General features: G+C 36.8%; 1 protein-coding gene across 1 annotated transcript in view; it reads right to left on the bottom strand.

Annotated features, from left to right (window-relative positions):
- LOC118184127 (uncharacterized) overlaps nt 1-16,033 on the bottom strand; it is a 68,857-nt gene that overhangs the window by 24,707 nt on the left and 28,117 nt on the right. Inside the window, exons 4-5 of the mRNA XM_035353777.2 lie at nt 4,691-4,812; nt 3,786-3,931 (exon numbers count right to left, since the gene is read on the bottom strand). Coding sequence (XP_035209668.2) covers nt 3,786-3,931; nt 4,691-4,812 — 268 coding nt within the window. The remainder of the gene's footprint in view (nt 1-3,785; nt 3,932-4,690; nt 4,813-16,033) is intronic.

The raw sequence follows: 16,033 nt of genomic DNA, 5'->3' as shown, positions 1-16,033 counted from the left end.
GAATTCTGTCGTGGAGTCAAATAAATTGACGAGCCGTTGCAAGCATACATCTCTAGACAACCATCTAACCTCGGTGTGCAGAAGTAATTGGTTAAATAACTCATTGGTTTCCTCACAAAGTTTGGCAAATAATCTTGATTTAAGAGGTTGAGCTTTAATTTGATTAATAGATTTAATACAAAACTGTAAAGCTTCATGTAACTCTGAACTCAGATATTTTGCTACTAAGTTGTGTCTATGCAACACACAATGAATAGTACGAATACCGGGCATTTTTTCTTTGAGGCATGTTGCAAAACCTCGGTAACGCCCTACCATAGAAGGTGCGCCATCTGTGGCTACTGCTATTATATTTTCAAGCGGAATGTCATATTTATTTAAATATTCTCGTAAACATCTAAAAATTGTCACTCCCTTCCCATCGGTTTCAAGACATTTAGCAAATAAAAATTCATCAATGACTTGTCGTCGTTCGCCAAGTCTGCGCCAAAGGCTCCTAATTGGTTGATGGGTTCGCCAGCAAGAGACACGGATAAGCCTCAACCGCTCTTCTGGCTACATACTATGAGTCGTGCAAATTACAAACTGGTCACAAGGTCAAGTTGTGACGTCACGGTATACATACGAAAAGGCATAAGGAAAAAAGGATTCTCGAAATACCTTAGCAGTGATTATGCTTTGGAATTCGAAGTACACGCATTAAAAAAAGGTAAGAAAAAAACCGCATTGTAATGACTGGTTTGATTTATTTAATTATGGCAAAGCACTCGAGGGCAATATGCCTAAGGGAAAGAATACCTTCGTAGAGGACCTTCTAAGGTTTGCTCGTATACACGTTACACATGGGGAAAACAATGAAAATGCCCATGCAACCAGCCTGTTCGCAGAGATTTGAATCCCGGACTGAACTACCAATGTCCAGCGACTTTACCTTCCCCGTGGTTGGTGGGCAATTGTAATGAAGTAAAAAATAATCATGTTTATTGAATAAAATACCAACATCAATGACAATGTTATACCTAAACAGTATCTGAAGTTTAAAACGCGGAGCTTCAATGCGACGTCACTTTATTTAACTTCCAATCGCGTCAACCTTGCATGAAAAGACTGGAATAAGAACCTCTTACCTATCCATCGGAAAAGGCCGAATTGGAATGATTTTCAAAAAAGCCTCATCTGTGACATTGTAATGTAGGACATAATATAGGTCTGTAGTTAAAAGCAGCCAGTATGCTCATGAAAGCAAACAGAATTTCGGTTTTCAGATTTTATTAATTCTTATCTTGCCTTAAATAATAGAATATGAAAAATTTTTATAGTAATCATTTAGCGAAAATCAAATCGGTGTAACATTTTTTTTAGAGTTTAAAATAGTAAGCTGGTTAAAAGCCAATTTGCTAAATTTTGTCGAAAACGAAGTGGAACAAAAATTAAACTGTGATGAAAAGGCACAATACAAAATAGAACGGTTCTCGGATTTGGCACTACTTTTCACTTTTAAACCTATGTTTAAAAAAATCACATACAGTGATTTTTGCATGTAGCTCTGGAATCTGCTGTTAAGATAATTAAATGTTTCAGAAATACGCTTACTTTAATATGATGTTCCAATTTTAATTCAAAATTCCCTTCAAAAAATTTGTAAAATATTAAAAAAATAAAATTGAAAAATGCCAATTTCATTTGCATTAAATCTACATTTCAGATGAAAGAAAAACGCAAGAAAATTTAAAAACGCGGTTTTATATCACATACAAACACATCAAAAAATCCGGAGCTAAAATGTTGAATATTAATTTCAAAAAATTGCTTGTGCAATTTTTTATGAAACGTGGCTGTTTGGCGCAATTCTAATTTCCATATCGAAAACATTATTCTTTTTATTTGACATAGAAAATTTATTAAAAAGCCAAACAACGAAGGAATGTTCGAGCGTCTTCGGTCTAGAAGAGACTGGCATATTACTTTACCTTATTGACATCAAAACATTCTATCTCCATAACACGATCCACGTTCTATGTAACAAACCTGTTTGCAGAGAAATTTTATGATCCTCTATTAAACTCCCATGTTCCTTTTCTCGTGACGTCCAAAGCATGGTATTTACATTGAGGAGGGAAATTTCTATTCCTCAATATTACAAACTCTGAACAGTCCAATGATTTAGAAAAAAAAAAAAAAAAAAAAAAAAAAAAAAAAAAAAAAAAAACTCGATCTGTTTTGAGAAATTACGTTTTGAGATATTACATCCATCCAGATTTTAGCGTTCAAGAGAAAAATTTGAGTTCATTAAAATGACAATAAATTTTCACAAAAATAAAAGTATGTAACATTAATTCGTTAATCAAATAGCAATGTTAAGTGATATTTGTTTAATAAGATATTTTTTTTGGACAGTTTATGATAAATCGTAAAAAAAGAAGCTGTTCCTAAATTTCTAGGCCCATTAGCAGGTAAAGTAGATGAATATCTATAAATTCGTCAAAGGTTCGAATCCCGCGAATGGGCTGGCTGGATTACAGCGAAAACATCGCGGAGAAAACAACGCAAGGCGTTGGCGTCGTGGTACAAAATATCGTGGGAGAAAAGAAAGCAAAGAGAAAAAAAGATAGTACTTGTAGTTCTAAAACATCGGGATCGAAAATAAAGTGGTTCAAAAACTTCGCAGTTTAAAACCATAGACTTCGAAAATATCATGGTAAAAAATAAAGTAACTACAAAATCATCGCATGACGATAACATCGCGCATATGCGTTTTTCAAGTTAAAAGTTGTAACTGCATTTTCGCGTAATGATTTGGGAGCGCAAGAAGGAAAGTGGGTTCACAACACTTCAAGAATAACAGGAAACAAAACAAGACATAAATTTCACTAAAGAGTAGCAGATTAACAAATGTGAAGGAAAATAATTTGATAGTTAACTAAGCAATTTGTACAGAAGTAAAAAACATGCAGTTACTTGTCTTCCTTTTTCTAAACACTTTTAGAGTGTATTTATCATAAAAAATTATCAGTAAAACTTTATAAAAAAGATTAATTTTTTAATAACTTTTGTTAATTAACTATGTTAATTAAAAAATTAAGTACTATAAGTTGCATTAATTTTCTACTCATTTTATATTTTTAAATGCTTCTTCTTACATTTTTAACAAAAAAATTATTACTTCATTCAAAAATATGAAATATAGAAGTAAAAATTCCCTCTTTCCTTCTTGCGTTCCCAAATCATTATGTCAAAATACATTTAAAACTTTTAAAACATGAAAAACGCATATATGTGATGTTATCATCATGCGATGATTTGTAGGTACTTTATTTTTTACCACGATATTTTAGATGATATTTTAGAGCTGCAGTATTTTCTCTTTGCTTTCTTTTCTCCCACGATGTTTTGCACTACGACGTTTTCACCTTGCGTTGTTTTCTCCACGACGTTTTCGTTCGCGATGTTTTCAGCGGATACCGCATGCCTTTTACGTGATTTTCCCCATGTATAACGTGTATACGAGCCAGTTTCACTTAGAAAGTCTTCCACGAACGCATCCCTTCCCTTAGGCAGATAGCCCTTAGTGATCCTAAAATTTCATAGCATTTCAAAATAACAAAAACCTTTCTCGTTAACTTCAGCCCGAGATGTTCTGGAAGTAATATAGCAGGTTTCGAAAAGATGAAAAATTCACTGAAAGTTTAAAACTATCTCATTAAGAGTTGAAAATATTTGCAATATAAAGCTACAGAAAATGAAATTATACAGTACAAAATGGTAAAAACTTTGTTGTAAATTACCTTCATTTTCATTTATAGGTAAAATGCATTTTCCTTTCTCCTGCTTATGATCGTCTGAATGTACTTCATTTTTCTCAGAACTCTCTGAAATTAGCTCATTAATTGGATTCAATTCTATTGTGCGGTTTTTGTGATCACTTCTATATCTGAAAAGAAATTTAATATTAATCTGAGCTTACAAATGCAAGAGAACTGTCTTTGTGACAATTGAGTGAGATTATTTATAAAACCAGTTATTTGATTGACCAACTGCCTACACAGTTATAAAATAGAAAAAATATATAACGATTTTAACAAGTCCAGTTAGTGTAATTTCATAAGAATATTTAATATTTCTAATTACACATTTCCTGAATTAAATGCATTTAATTTTTAATATAAATCAATCGGATTAAAAAGTCTAAAACTAATTAAGAACAGTGTTTACTGCTTTTAAATCGCTTGGGTTGTTAATGGATAACAAACATTAAATTTGAACGTTAAATATCTTAGGCTGTGTTGAATGGTAACAGGTGGGTGGGGTGGGAGCTAAAGTATTTTTTCAGGCAGTGGCATTGTTTTTATTGCTTTTAGGCCGTAACAATACATTACTTTTAAATAGTTGAGTTTTTTTGGTAAAATTGAAAAATCTTTTAGTTTTCCGAATGGAAACAGCCTGGAGCGCAGGATATAAAAATGTTTTATTTCGAGATGTGTTATTTCGAAATAACGTTCGAAATAACGCTCGGGTGGAGGACGCTCGGGTGGTATTCAAAATGTGGTTGCTATAGGTGCCGTTATTTTCCCACAGTGCGAAGAACATACGAACGTGCATATATACATATTATTTAACAGTAGAGATTAATGAAACATGAAGTTAATTTTTAACTTTAGTTTCTTTTTAAACTAAATTTTGTTATACTTACACGCCATTTAATACGAAAGGAATAGGTCCCGAAGGTATTTCCAGATACAGCAAGGTTTCTTCCAGATCTGTGAGAATTTGCTTAGTGTTTTGAACAGACTGGAGCAAGTTTGCACGAGAAAACTTTAAAGAAGAAAAATATAAAATTTGCTATTTATATCTGTATTATAAAAGATTACAACTAAGATAGCATAAATTTCATTTCAACACAAGATACTTTAGTTCAAATGGATAAAACTACTTTACGATAAATTTAATTAAATTTTATCGCAAAATAATTAAATTAATTACTTTTATTAAATTATTAAAATATTAATTATTTAAAATTAATAAATGCCATTTATTAGTATACAAATTTAGTTTTGTTTATTTGCGTTGCAATTTCTCGCACAAAACCTTACAAAGTTATCTGCACCGTACCGGTGGCCGAAGCGAAGATTAAAAAATGTTAAAAATCTGCATGCATACAAATTTGGACGATTATTTCCAAATGTGGTAGGATTGGTATATAATTCATGAGTGACAAGGTATTTTTTAAATTCTGCTTCACATTATCAAGGAAGAATGTAGTAAAATTACCACATCGGAAAGGGGAAAAAAATGTTCTTAAAATACATATTGAAAATATTAGTAAATAAATCAAACATTTTCGATGGCTAATTTAGTTTCTTTGGGAAAAGCGTTAATTATTTAGTGGACAAAGAACCTGATGTAGAGGAAGTTTACAAGGAAGATTAAATCGTAAATTTCAAAATGCAAAAATTCACGGAATACATTTCAAAAACCTTATTTCTTATTTACTCAAAATAGCTATAACAGGGCCACAGGAATAAGTTAGTAACTTATACTAACACAGCCAAAATCAATAACAGACTCAATCTTTTGGTGTTAAAATATTGTTTTTGGTGAAGCCATCTACTAGAGGAAAAACCCAGAAAAGGTTGAGATCTGCAGTCAGAGGGCAATCATTTATCTAAATCCTCACAAACATTTTCAGAGGCTCTGAAGTTCATTTATTAGTAAATGTAAAATTATTAATCCATTGTATATTTTACGTAAGCGATCTTACAATATTACGTCCATTCACCTTCGGTCTTTATAGGATATAGATTGTATTATTTATTTATTTTTCTGTTTGATCAATTAAATAGAAATCCATTAATAATTTTACTTTAAAAATTATACTGTGTAATTCAGCCATTTCATAGTTCGATAAATTTCAGAAAATCCGAGAAAAATTATGTGTTTTTTAATACAAAAGAAAATTACATTATATACGAAAAATTATCCATACCAAAAATAAAGTGTATATGTTACCGTTAAAGTATATAATGCAGTCATTTCATAGAATACTTAGTTATTCCATGAAATAACTGATCGTGTCCGTTAAAGTGTGTAATATGTTAATAATTTGACACTTTAACTAGTTATTCTATGAAATAACTAGGTATTCTATAAATTAACTAATGAGAGATAGTTAAAGTGTAAAATAAACAATTTATCTAAAATGAAATAACTAGGTATTCTATTAATAAATTAATGATAGACAATTAAAATGAAAAAGAAGCAATTTATCTAATTTTTGCAGCGTATAAATGCTATTTATGGAAACGTACCATAAAATCACTTGTTACAACAAGGATTACTAAAATGACACTTGGAATTACAAAGAACATTATTTCTAAAACAGAAACATTTTTTGTTGACACACTGGGTTTTACACGAACATTTTTTAAATCCCTGACCAGTACCTAAACTTTGAGCTGTAGGAACCGACCGGAGCGATATTTCTACATCCGGTACTTCTTCTATTTTAATTTTTGTTCGCAGACACTGAACTGGGATCGGGAATATAATTGTTTTATGCGGCCGTTTCTTGTGCCCAATTGGAAAAATCCTTCTTCGGTTATTTTTATGATGATAGCTAAAATAGATTTGGCATCACCTTTTCCTCTGTCAACTTCAGGCACACAGTGGTGGAAGCCGCCGTTACCCCGTCAACGCTGTACGACGTGTTTTCGCGAGCTCGCTTTTCGCCTTATTATTTTAAGTTAGTTTTGATATAGTTTACACAAGAGTTATATCAATTTAAAGTTCTTCAAAATCTGAGCAATTTGATATACATCTGGAGCGATTCCGTTTATTAGTGGTGGATTAATTAAGTCTTTAAAGCAGAAGTCATTGTTCGTATTGCGATCTCGTGATATCTGCTGAGGGTTACCGTGACCCCGTGAAGTGCCGTTTTGTGGTGTTTACATCTATTAAGATTTCTCTGGCACCTACAGGCATCCAATTTCAATCCTAGTACCACTGGAAAGTGGAAGATATGATCTCTTCATTGATACCAGTGCTGTGATTGTGAAGTGTTTGTGCGATTTATTACAGTGTTTTTATTGTGCGACATAAAAGTGCCATACTTCTGGATTAATCTGCCCTTATCTCCGGTCTAAGTGGGAATATCGACACCATTCTTAGACGATAAGGTAGGCTTTTAGATTACCTTTCTTTTAGTGTATCATTCGTCCTGCTAGCTTAATTAGTGACTGAACGCCGTAAGATTTAATTGCAATTTTCCTGTGTGACCTTGTTCTTTCCCCGGTATCCTCACCCGGCTCGTTTTTACGACACAGCGGTGAAGGTTCGGTCCAGCAGGACAGGTCGCCTTTTGAACTTGTCGGACAACTCCTTGTCAAGCTCTTCTAGCGCATGCGCGCATAGTAGAGTGCAGTTGCTAGAAGTCTTGCACGTGCTTTTGTTTACAATTTGAACTTAGCTGCACGGTAATTAACCAGCCTTTAGTACACCCAAATTTTTAACCCTGCTCTAGTTTTTCACTGTGCATTTAACTTTTATTCTATTATATTTATTTTTTTTATTACTTTATCATCATTATTATAATTTTTATACTTATTTAATTTCATCTTCCTGTAAATTTTTGTTTGTGCTTATTTACTGATAGCCATCTATTGTACTCTGTTTCCATACCTTGTTAAGTTCGTTTAGATTTTATTTCTGTATATGCAATTATTCTGTGTATTGTATACATTGTATGAGAAATAGGCTCTGTGGCTGGTTTCTTCACAGCATTCAGTTCCGTACATTTAGCATTTGTGATGGAAATTAATGAGTTTTCTGTAAATTCCATTCACTTCTCATTTACTTGTCACCTTGTACCCGTGCACGCTAACTGTTGGCAGCGCTTTCATAGCACGAACTTATATTTAATTGTATTGCCTTAGATTATGTAACTGTACGCTTTTTATTGTAATTCTGCATATTAACTGTCATTGTCTGCATTCATCCTTATTAATTAGACAATAATTTTAAGGGAATTAGCTATAACTGATTCCCTTATATTTCGCTAAACATAACAACGTTAGTTCTCTCTCTCTCTTTTTTTTTTTCTTATCTTTAATTTGAACCGGGGAATATTCAGTAGACAATAAATTTTGCAATTTAAATTCAGTTGTCTATACATATAATGTAAGAAAGGCATACTAACTTAACTTAAAAGAAACTTCATATTAAAATAGTAACTACTACAAGCTGCTATTTTTTTGGTTTATACTATAGTATTATAATAATATGTATAGTGTAGTATTAGTGCTATGGTGTTTAGTATAGATATATAATAATATTCATCTATATGTAACCTCTGTACACGCATTGTAATATTTGGTTTATAATAATAGTATATACATAATAGTATTTGTGCTGTGGTGTGTATTATTATAGTGTATATATTGTAGTATTTGTGCTATATTTTAGTATACATATGTGTTATATTTAGTAATTTCGTGTGACACTCTGTGATTAGTGCCTTTACTTAACACTCTCCTACCTTGCACATGTGCCACTCGGAACTGTGAATCAGCGTAAGTACTCATTACCTGGTGAAAATAAGTGATTAATGACCTAGCGAATTAGTGGCCTATTGATGAACTCTGATCTAGTGACAGTAACACAGATCTTCGCAGTGCTACTTTTCAGTGATTTAGTGTAAATTCGGCTGACAATGATTAATACAGATACCTCTGCAGTTCTAAATACATCCAACCTCGATTCTCTAGTAAATTCCAGTGTCGTGTCTCACGAAGAAAAGATTGAAACATTGCACGCAGAGTGCACTCGTATAGCGCAAGTAAAACGAGGAGGGAAACCTCTGCTTCCCTTATACATACGGAGTAGCTTACTGGAAACACTACAGGCCCTTAAGTCTCTGGCACTAGAAGGTCCCTTCTGTAGGGTATCACCACAGATCAAGGAAGCCTCAACCAATACGGATCACGTGGTTACTAAGAACGCAGAAGTTGCTGTTAACTAAGACACACTGCAAGAAGCATCTCATTTCTCCTCCTCATCCTACCTTTGCTGAAATCCTCAAACAAAGAAGTCCCACATTAAGACAGACCAAACAGCCCAGCTTGCTGATTGCGCCAAAGAAGAACATTTCACACATTGAGCTAAGAGAAGAATTACGCGCAAAGGCGCCGATTTCTAAACTTCCAGTGGCTGTGGAAAAGATTGTAGTGCACAAGAAGGGCGGCTTCGAGGTGTTCTGCAAATCCTCGGATGACCTCACACTCCTGGAGGCACAATTACAAAGAGCGGAAATTCCGGCAGACTTTCAACACCCTGCAAGACGAAAGCCACGTTGTACAGTACACAATGTTGCAGAGGACACGAAGCCAGAGGAACTCGTGGATGAACTCAGTACAGCCACGGCAGCCCCAAGAAACACCTTTAGACCGCTCTTCAAGCTCAAGGAACGCAAGGAAAAGAACGTCAAATGGGTCTTTGAATGTGACCCGCATAGCTTCGCAGCAGCTCTCCGAATCAGACATTTATACACAGGATGGCATGCACACACCATCCGCGAATATCTCGGGATCAAGCGCTGCTTTAAATGTCAACAGCTTGGCCACCTACAAGTCTCGTGTCCTTGCAAATACCAGTACTGCGCGTACTGTGCAGGTCCACACCACGTGTGAGACTGTCACGCACGAAAACCAGCATGCATCAATTGTGGGGACGCAAATCATAAGCACGAAATGCAGTACGATACCAGGCACCCAGCTTACCACCATGCCTGTCCTGAGTATCAGAGAACAGCAAAACGAGTCAGAGATGCCACGGAATATTAACACAGACAATAATGTCAACGCCCAGACGCAAGACACGTCTGTTGGTCATTTCTCTACACGAGCAGATCCAATGACTAATTTCAACATACGACACATTGACCAAAGTGCACTAAAAATAGTTCAGATTAACCTGCAAAGAGCTAGAGCAGCAACGGCGCAAGTCATTCAGTACGCCATGGAAACGGAAACAGACTTCATCTTAGCCCAGGAACCTTATCTTTACGACAACAGTGTCCGATTTTCCTCTCTCGTGGACTGTATTTCAGGGCAATACTGCCGAAGGCCCGCGAACGGCAATAATATGCTGCCAACAGAAATGGTCTCCCACCATCGTTCTAGCCTCACGCGATGTAATAACTATAGCTGTAGAGACATTAAACATCAATGCGCTTATCACGGATGTTTACCTTTCACCATCTGAAGACATGACACACTCCTTGGAACTAATTCAGAGAACTCTTGTACAATATCCCAGTGCGTCACATCTGCTTGCAGGTGACTTTAATGCGCACTCGAAAGTTTGGAACTACCCAAGCACAGACGCAAAAGGGAGAACCATAGAAGATTTCGTGGCCAGCAATGATTTAACTTTGCACAACACTGAAGACAGTCCTCCAACGTATGAAACGGTTCATGGTAGGGGTTGGCCTGATCTAACCTTGACCTCAGCTTCATTGGCCCCATTTATCCAACAGTGGACGGTGCAAGACTTACCATCCAACTCTGATCATTTGTATATTACTTACAATAGTTGCCATCCACATACGAGAATGACCCTCAAGCGCTATAAGCTTACAAAGCGAAAGACTGCACAATTCATAAACAAAGTTCGTTTTTCCCTTAGAAGCGCAGAGGAAGATCTCACAGCATGCACTACATCCCAGGACCTGGAGTCGTTTACCAGCTCTCTGATCTCCACAATACAGGACATCTGCAACAGTACTTTTTCCCTGAAGACACGGAAAACGCTGCATATGCCGAACTGGTGGACGAAAGATCTCCGAGCGCAGCGCAGTAAAACACGCGCAATGAGAAGGCGCATGAAAGCAGAATACGACCAGGAAGCTAGGCTGGCACTCAGCATCTCATACCGAAAGGCGCAAGCGGAATATAAAAGAGCAATTCTTAATGCAAAGCTTGAGTGTTGGAGAAACTTTTGCACTAATAACACCGATATTTATGGTGCGCTATTCAAAATAGCACGAGGTAGTGTCTTTAAACCGCCACAGCTTCGCCTTTTTGACAGTTCACCACCCGAGCAAGAGACTACAAAGGAGGCAGTACTCTCCAAAATCCTGGATGCAGTCTTTCCCAACGACAGTCAGGAGGAATTCACAGAAAATTCTCACCTGGCATACCAGCTCTTCACGACGGCAACTGACGATCCTCCCTTTCAGGATCCGGAAGTCAACGCTATCATGCGTATTCTGCCCAAGCGAAAAGCACCAGGCCCTGACTCGCTTGATTACAGCATAGTCAAAGCTGTACACAAGGCACAACCCGGATTCCTTTGCAAGTATTTCAACAAATTGCTGGAGCACAGGTATTTTCCAGTGGCATTCAAAACGGGGCAAGTAGTCCTCTTTGCCAAACCTGAGAAGCATCCGAATGACCCTACCTCCTTCCGCCCGATATGCTTGTTGTCGGCAATAGGGAAGGTTTTAGAAAAACTTGCAGTCACCAGTCTAAAGCATCACCTCACCCGGAAAAAATTCTTGTCGCAGCTACAATTCGGTTTCAGGGAAAGCATATCAACGATCCATGCCCTTGATCTTCTTCAGAAAGAAATCACGGAAGCTCGCAGTAACAATCAACACGTAGCAGTACTAAGTTTAGATCTCCAAAGTGCATTTGATTCCCTGTGGTGGCCTGCTGTGCTCGAAGCCCTGCACACAGCTGATATTCCAAACAATCTTTTACACTTTTTTAAAAGTTACCTCAGCAACAGAAAATTCATAGTTGTGCACGACGGAGGAATCATTACCAGACAACAGACCAGGGGCTGTCCACAGGGATCATTCGCTGGTCCTGTCCTATGGAACATGACTTTCAATTCGATCTTGTGCACTCAGTGGCCGGAAGGAGCGAAGGCATTTGCATTTGCAGATGATGCTACATTCATCGTCAGAGGACACAGCAGGCACGTTCTCGAAGCCCGCTGCAATGACGTTATCTCGCAGTTTGACATGCTCTGCAACCAAAAGAAGCTACGAATCTCGAAGCTCAAGTCGAAATACATAATATTCCATAAACCTGGCCAGACACTCCTTCGCAATCCATGTATTAACCTTAGACAAAAGAGAGTAAAACGAGTGAAAGAACTAAAGCTTCTCGGCTTATTAATCGATGAAAAACTCTCCTGGCTCCCTCATTTGCGAGCTCAACGCATTAAAGCTCATAGAATAGCCTCCCGAATAAAGGGCATGCAAGGCTCAGACTGGGGGCTCCGGCCTCACATCCTAAAGATAATATACAGCACAGTGGTAGAAAAAATACTTATCTATGGAGCGGCCATATGGGCACTTCCAATGACTACAAGGAAGCAACAAATTTTGAACAGCGTTCAACGCCCATTTGTTTTGGCCATCACGAGGGCCTACAGGACCACAGCGACTGCAGCAGCCACAGTGCTGGCTAGACTTATTCCACTGCACATACGGGCCCAAATGGAAGCGGTCATCGCAAAAGTTACTCTCCTTAAGCAACCTGCTCAATACCAGAACCTCCATTTCTCACCGGAGGACTTTGAGAGCAATCTACAAGTTGCGGAAGTACACCCGGCCCTTTTCTGCAAGAATGTCCATGCTTATACAACGATGCTTGAAGACAACAACGATCACTCTAATGCCCTTAAGATTTATACAGATGGCTCCCAGATGAATGGAACGACAGGCTGTAGCTATACCATCAAACGAAATGGAAGCACCTTAAGGTCTTGGAAAGGCTTTCTGGGTGCAGGCAACTCGGTCTTTCAGGCGGAAGCCGAAGCCATACGCCAGACAATCCTAGCAGCGAGTCAATTTAGCTACTCCACCGCAGAAATACACACCGACAGCCTGTCAGCAATTCATGTAATTCGGAATCCTTTTCACAGGTCGCCCATCATAGGGCGCATTCAGCAAACCCTGCACCAGTACGAATGACGCATCCTCATCTTCTGGATTAAAGCACACGCTGGACACCAGGGGAATGAGGAGGCAGATTTACTAGCCAAAGAAGCCGCGAGCAATCTCGATGCGGAACAACTGGCAATAAAATTACCAAAATCCTATGTAAAGAAGGCTGTTCTAAACGCCGCACTCAAGCAATGGCAGGAAGAGTGGAATTCTATTCCGCAAGGAAGAAGGACCTACGAATTCGCTCACAAAGTCAGCCTTGAGAGACAGATATCTCAGCCACACATCACCAGATTTATAACGGGTCATGGTCCATTCCCCGATTATTTTCTAGAGCGAAGAATAACAAACACCAACATCTGTGTATGTGGCCAGGCAGGTAGCCCGGACCATTATGTCACCTTCTGTCCACTAACACGAGAGTGGCACATGCCGTTTTACAGCACAGATCCAGCCTATAAAAGATTCTTCATTCGCCAACCAGCGGTACTTAAAAAACTCAAGAGTATTATGGACAGACTGCAAGCATTAGGCCAGGACTTGTGTGATTCGGCTTAATCACAACCCTATCCTTTATGTAAATGTATATTAATGTATAAGTGTATCATTTCTATTACTGTATGTATAGCCACTTAGGATGATACATGATTACGTGTTACCATTATTCTTCATCTATCGTATAATGTATAAGTGCCATTTTCAGTATTTCATTTCCATTAATGTATAAGTCTTTAAGTGTATCATTTGTACTAATATATATGTATAGCCAAGTAAGGTAATACACGAATATGTGTAACCTTTAATTGTCATCGTTCACACTGATACACAATTTTCATTCTCAGTGTATCATTTCTGTCAACGTATAGGTGTGTATGTATCATTTTTATTGATGTGTGTATAGTCCAGTAGAATAATGTATGATTATGTGTTTTCATTTATCGCCATCATTTGCATGTGTTTATGCATATCATTTCTAGTAGTTTATGTATAGTCATATAGGATGACACACGATTACGTGTATTCATTAATTGTCATCTTCTGCATTACTGCGCCAGTTGCGTCAGTGTTTCATTTCTTTTAATGTATAAGTGTTTGTTGTTTGCCTATCTCATTAACCACTTAGACCAATATACATATGTATCCAATGTACCTATACCACCAATGTACCTATGTATGAAACTTTTTATTAATTGTATACTGAAGCATATATATGCACACGCCCTTGTTTGGCCACGTCAATACCACATATTCTCCATTAATATATTTCCGATGCAGCCCTTTCAGGAAGTCGTCAGGGTTGTGTTGTTCTAAATAGGTGCGGGTACCGGACGACACCCGATTTGTCATATTAAGCCGTCCGGGTGTCCGGGCCCTGCATTCACCTGTCACCTGTCAACTTCAGGCACTGGGATACGGACGGTAAACCCCACAGAGGCTCCACAATAAAATTTATCCGACATTAATTTCATCTTGTCTTGCATCCAAGTCGTCAACATATTTTCTATGTCCTGATTGGCTCTCTCAACACTGCCTTGGCTTTGGTTATGTCTTGGTTTGCCATGCACGATCTTAAGCTCTGGCCAACTTACTTTTAATTCATCAATAAGTTTGTTACAAAATTCTCTTCCATTGTCCGACTGCAATATACATGGGGCTCCTAACAACAGGAATATATCAAGCAACTGTCCTGCAACTTCTTCTGCTCTCTCTGTTTGAAGGGTTTTTAAAACCACAAACTTTGTAAGGTGATCTTGATAAACTAAAATAAATTTATAGTTTCCATCAGGTTGTGATTGAAAATCTATGAGGTCAACCTGACATCTTGTATTCATATGTGAAAAAAATCATGTGCTTAACAACAACACCTTTTCTGCCCGCTTTCCATATTGTTAAACGAAACGTAAATGTACCTTATACTAAAAAGCGAGGTATAAGATATAGATTATTTTACACTTTAACGGGCTGCAGATCGTTATTCTATGAAATAACTAGTTAAACCATGAAATACATGAGAGTGTTACACTTTAACGGACACGATCAGTTATTTCATGGAATAACTAGGTATTCTACAAAATAACGGATTTCATACTTTAACGTATATACTAATATATAGAGACAAAAAAATATATTACAGTTGGGAATAGAAGCAGAAGATGAACGCTGTTAGCGTATTTGTAATTAAGCTCTTTCTAACAATCAAATTCTTCGTAAATATTTGTAAATGCTAATAAAATGTGTTGTGTCTATTTAAAGGAAGCCTCTTTTTTTTTAGTCTTATGAGTTCATATAAGAAATCCTCTCAGCCGTCCATCAAGAAGAACAAAAGGTAAGTTTACCTCTTTGGCATCTTTTACTTGATCTTCTAAAATAACATTTGGCTCCCGAACAGGGACGGCTTGAAGGATTTATTTATTGTATTATTTTATGATTATAAATATATGATTATTTATAAACTCTAAAAATAATGGGATTAAAGAAATTACGTACTCCTTTTAAGAAGTGTTTTTACACGAATATCTAACAAATTGAAAGACTGTTTTAGAAAAGAAGTACGTGATATAGAAGAAATCGAAATCCTAATGACACGGAAGAAAAATGGTCGGAGCTTGATTTGATAGAAAAAGAAATTATAAAATTGTTATCTGATGATCCTAAATGTTCTCAAAGTGATTTTAATAAGGAATACGAGGGTTGTACAATATATAGTGAAAATATGTGAGCCTTAGTTCGAAGAATAGCGAGTAATACTAATTCGGAAAATAACAGCACTCTTAATTCTACAGTTCAAAACCGAAAGTTCAAATTGCCAAAAATCGAATTTAAGAAATTCAATGGTGATTTTAAGAAATGGTTAGGATTCTGGGGCCAATTTAAGAAAATTCACGGTGATCCAGAAATTCCACCTGAAGATGAATTTCAATAGTTATTTCAAGCCATTGTTGAGGGTTCGCGTGCAACAGATATCGTTGATTCTTTATCCCCGGTCGGCTGACAATTGTTACCAAGTAATTGAATGCTTTTAAGCTCGTTTCGGTAAATAGGATCTCCTCATAGAAGTATATGTGAGAGAATTGTTGAGCTTAA

Source organism: Stegodyphus dumicola, chromosome 12, assembly GCF_044657685.1.
Source record: "Stegodyphus dumicola isolate Sdum_Otavi_A_Nest chromosome 12, ASM4465768v1".
NCBI lineage: Eukaryota > Metazoa > Arthropoda > Arachnida > Araneae > Eresidae > Stegodyphus > Stegodyphus dumicola.
This window is presented reverse-complemented; position numbering and strand designations above follow the sequence as displayed.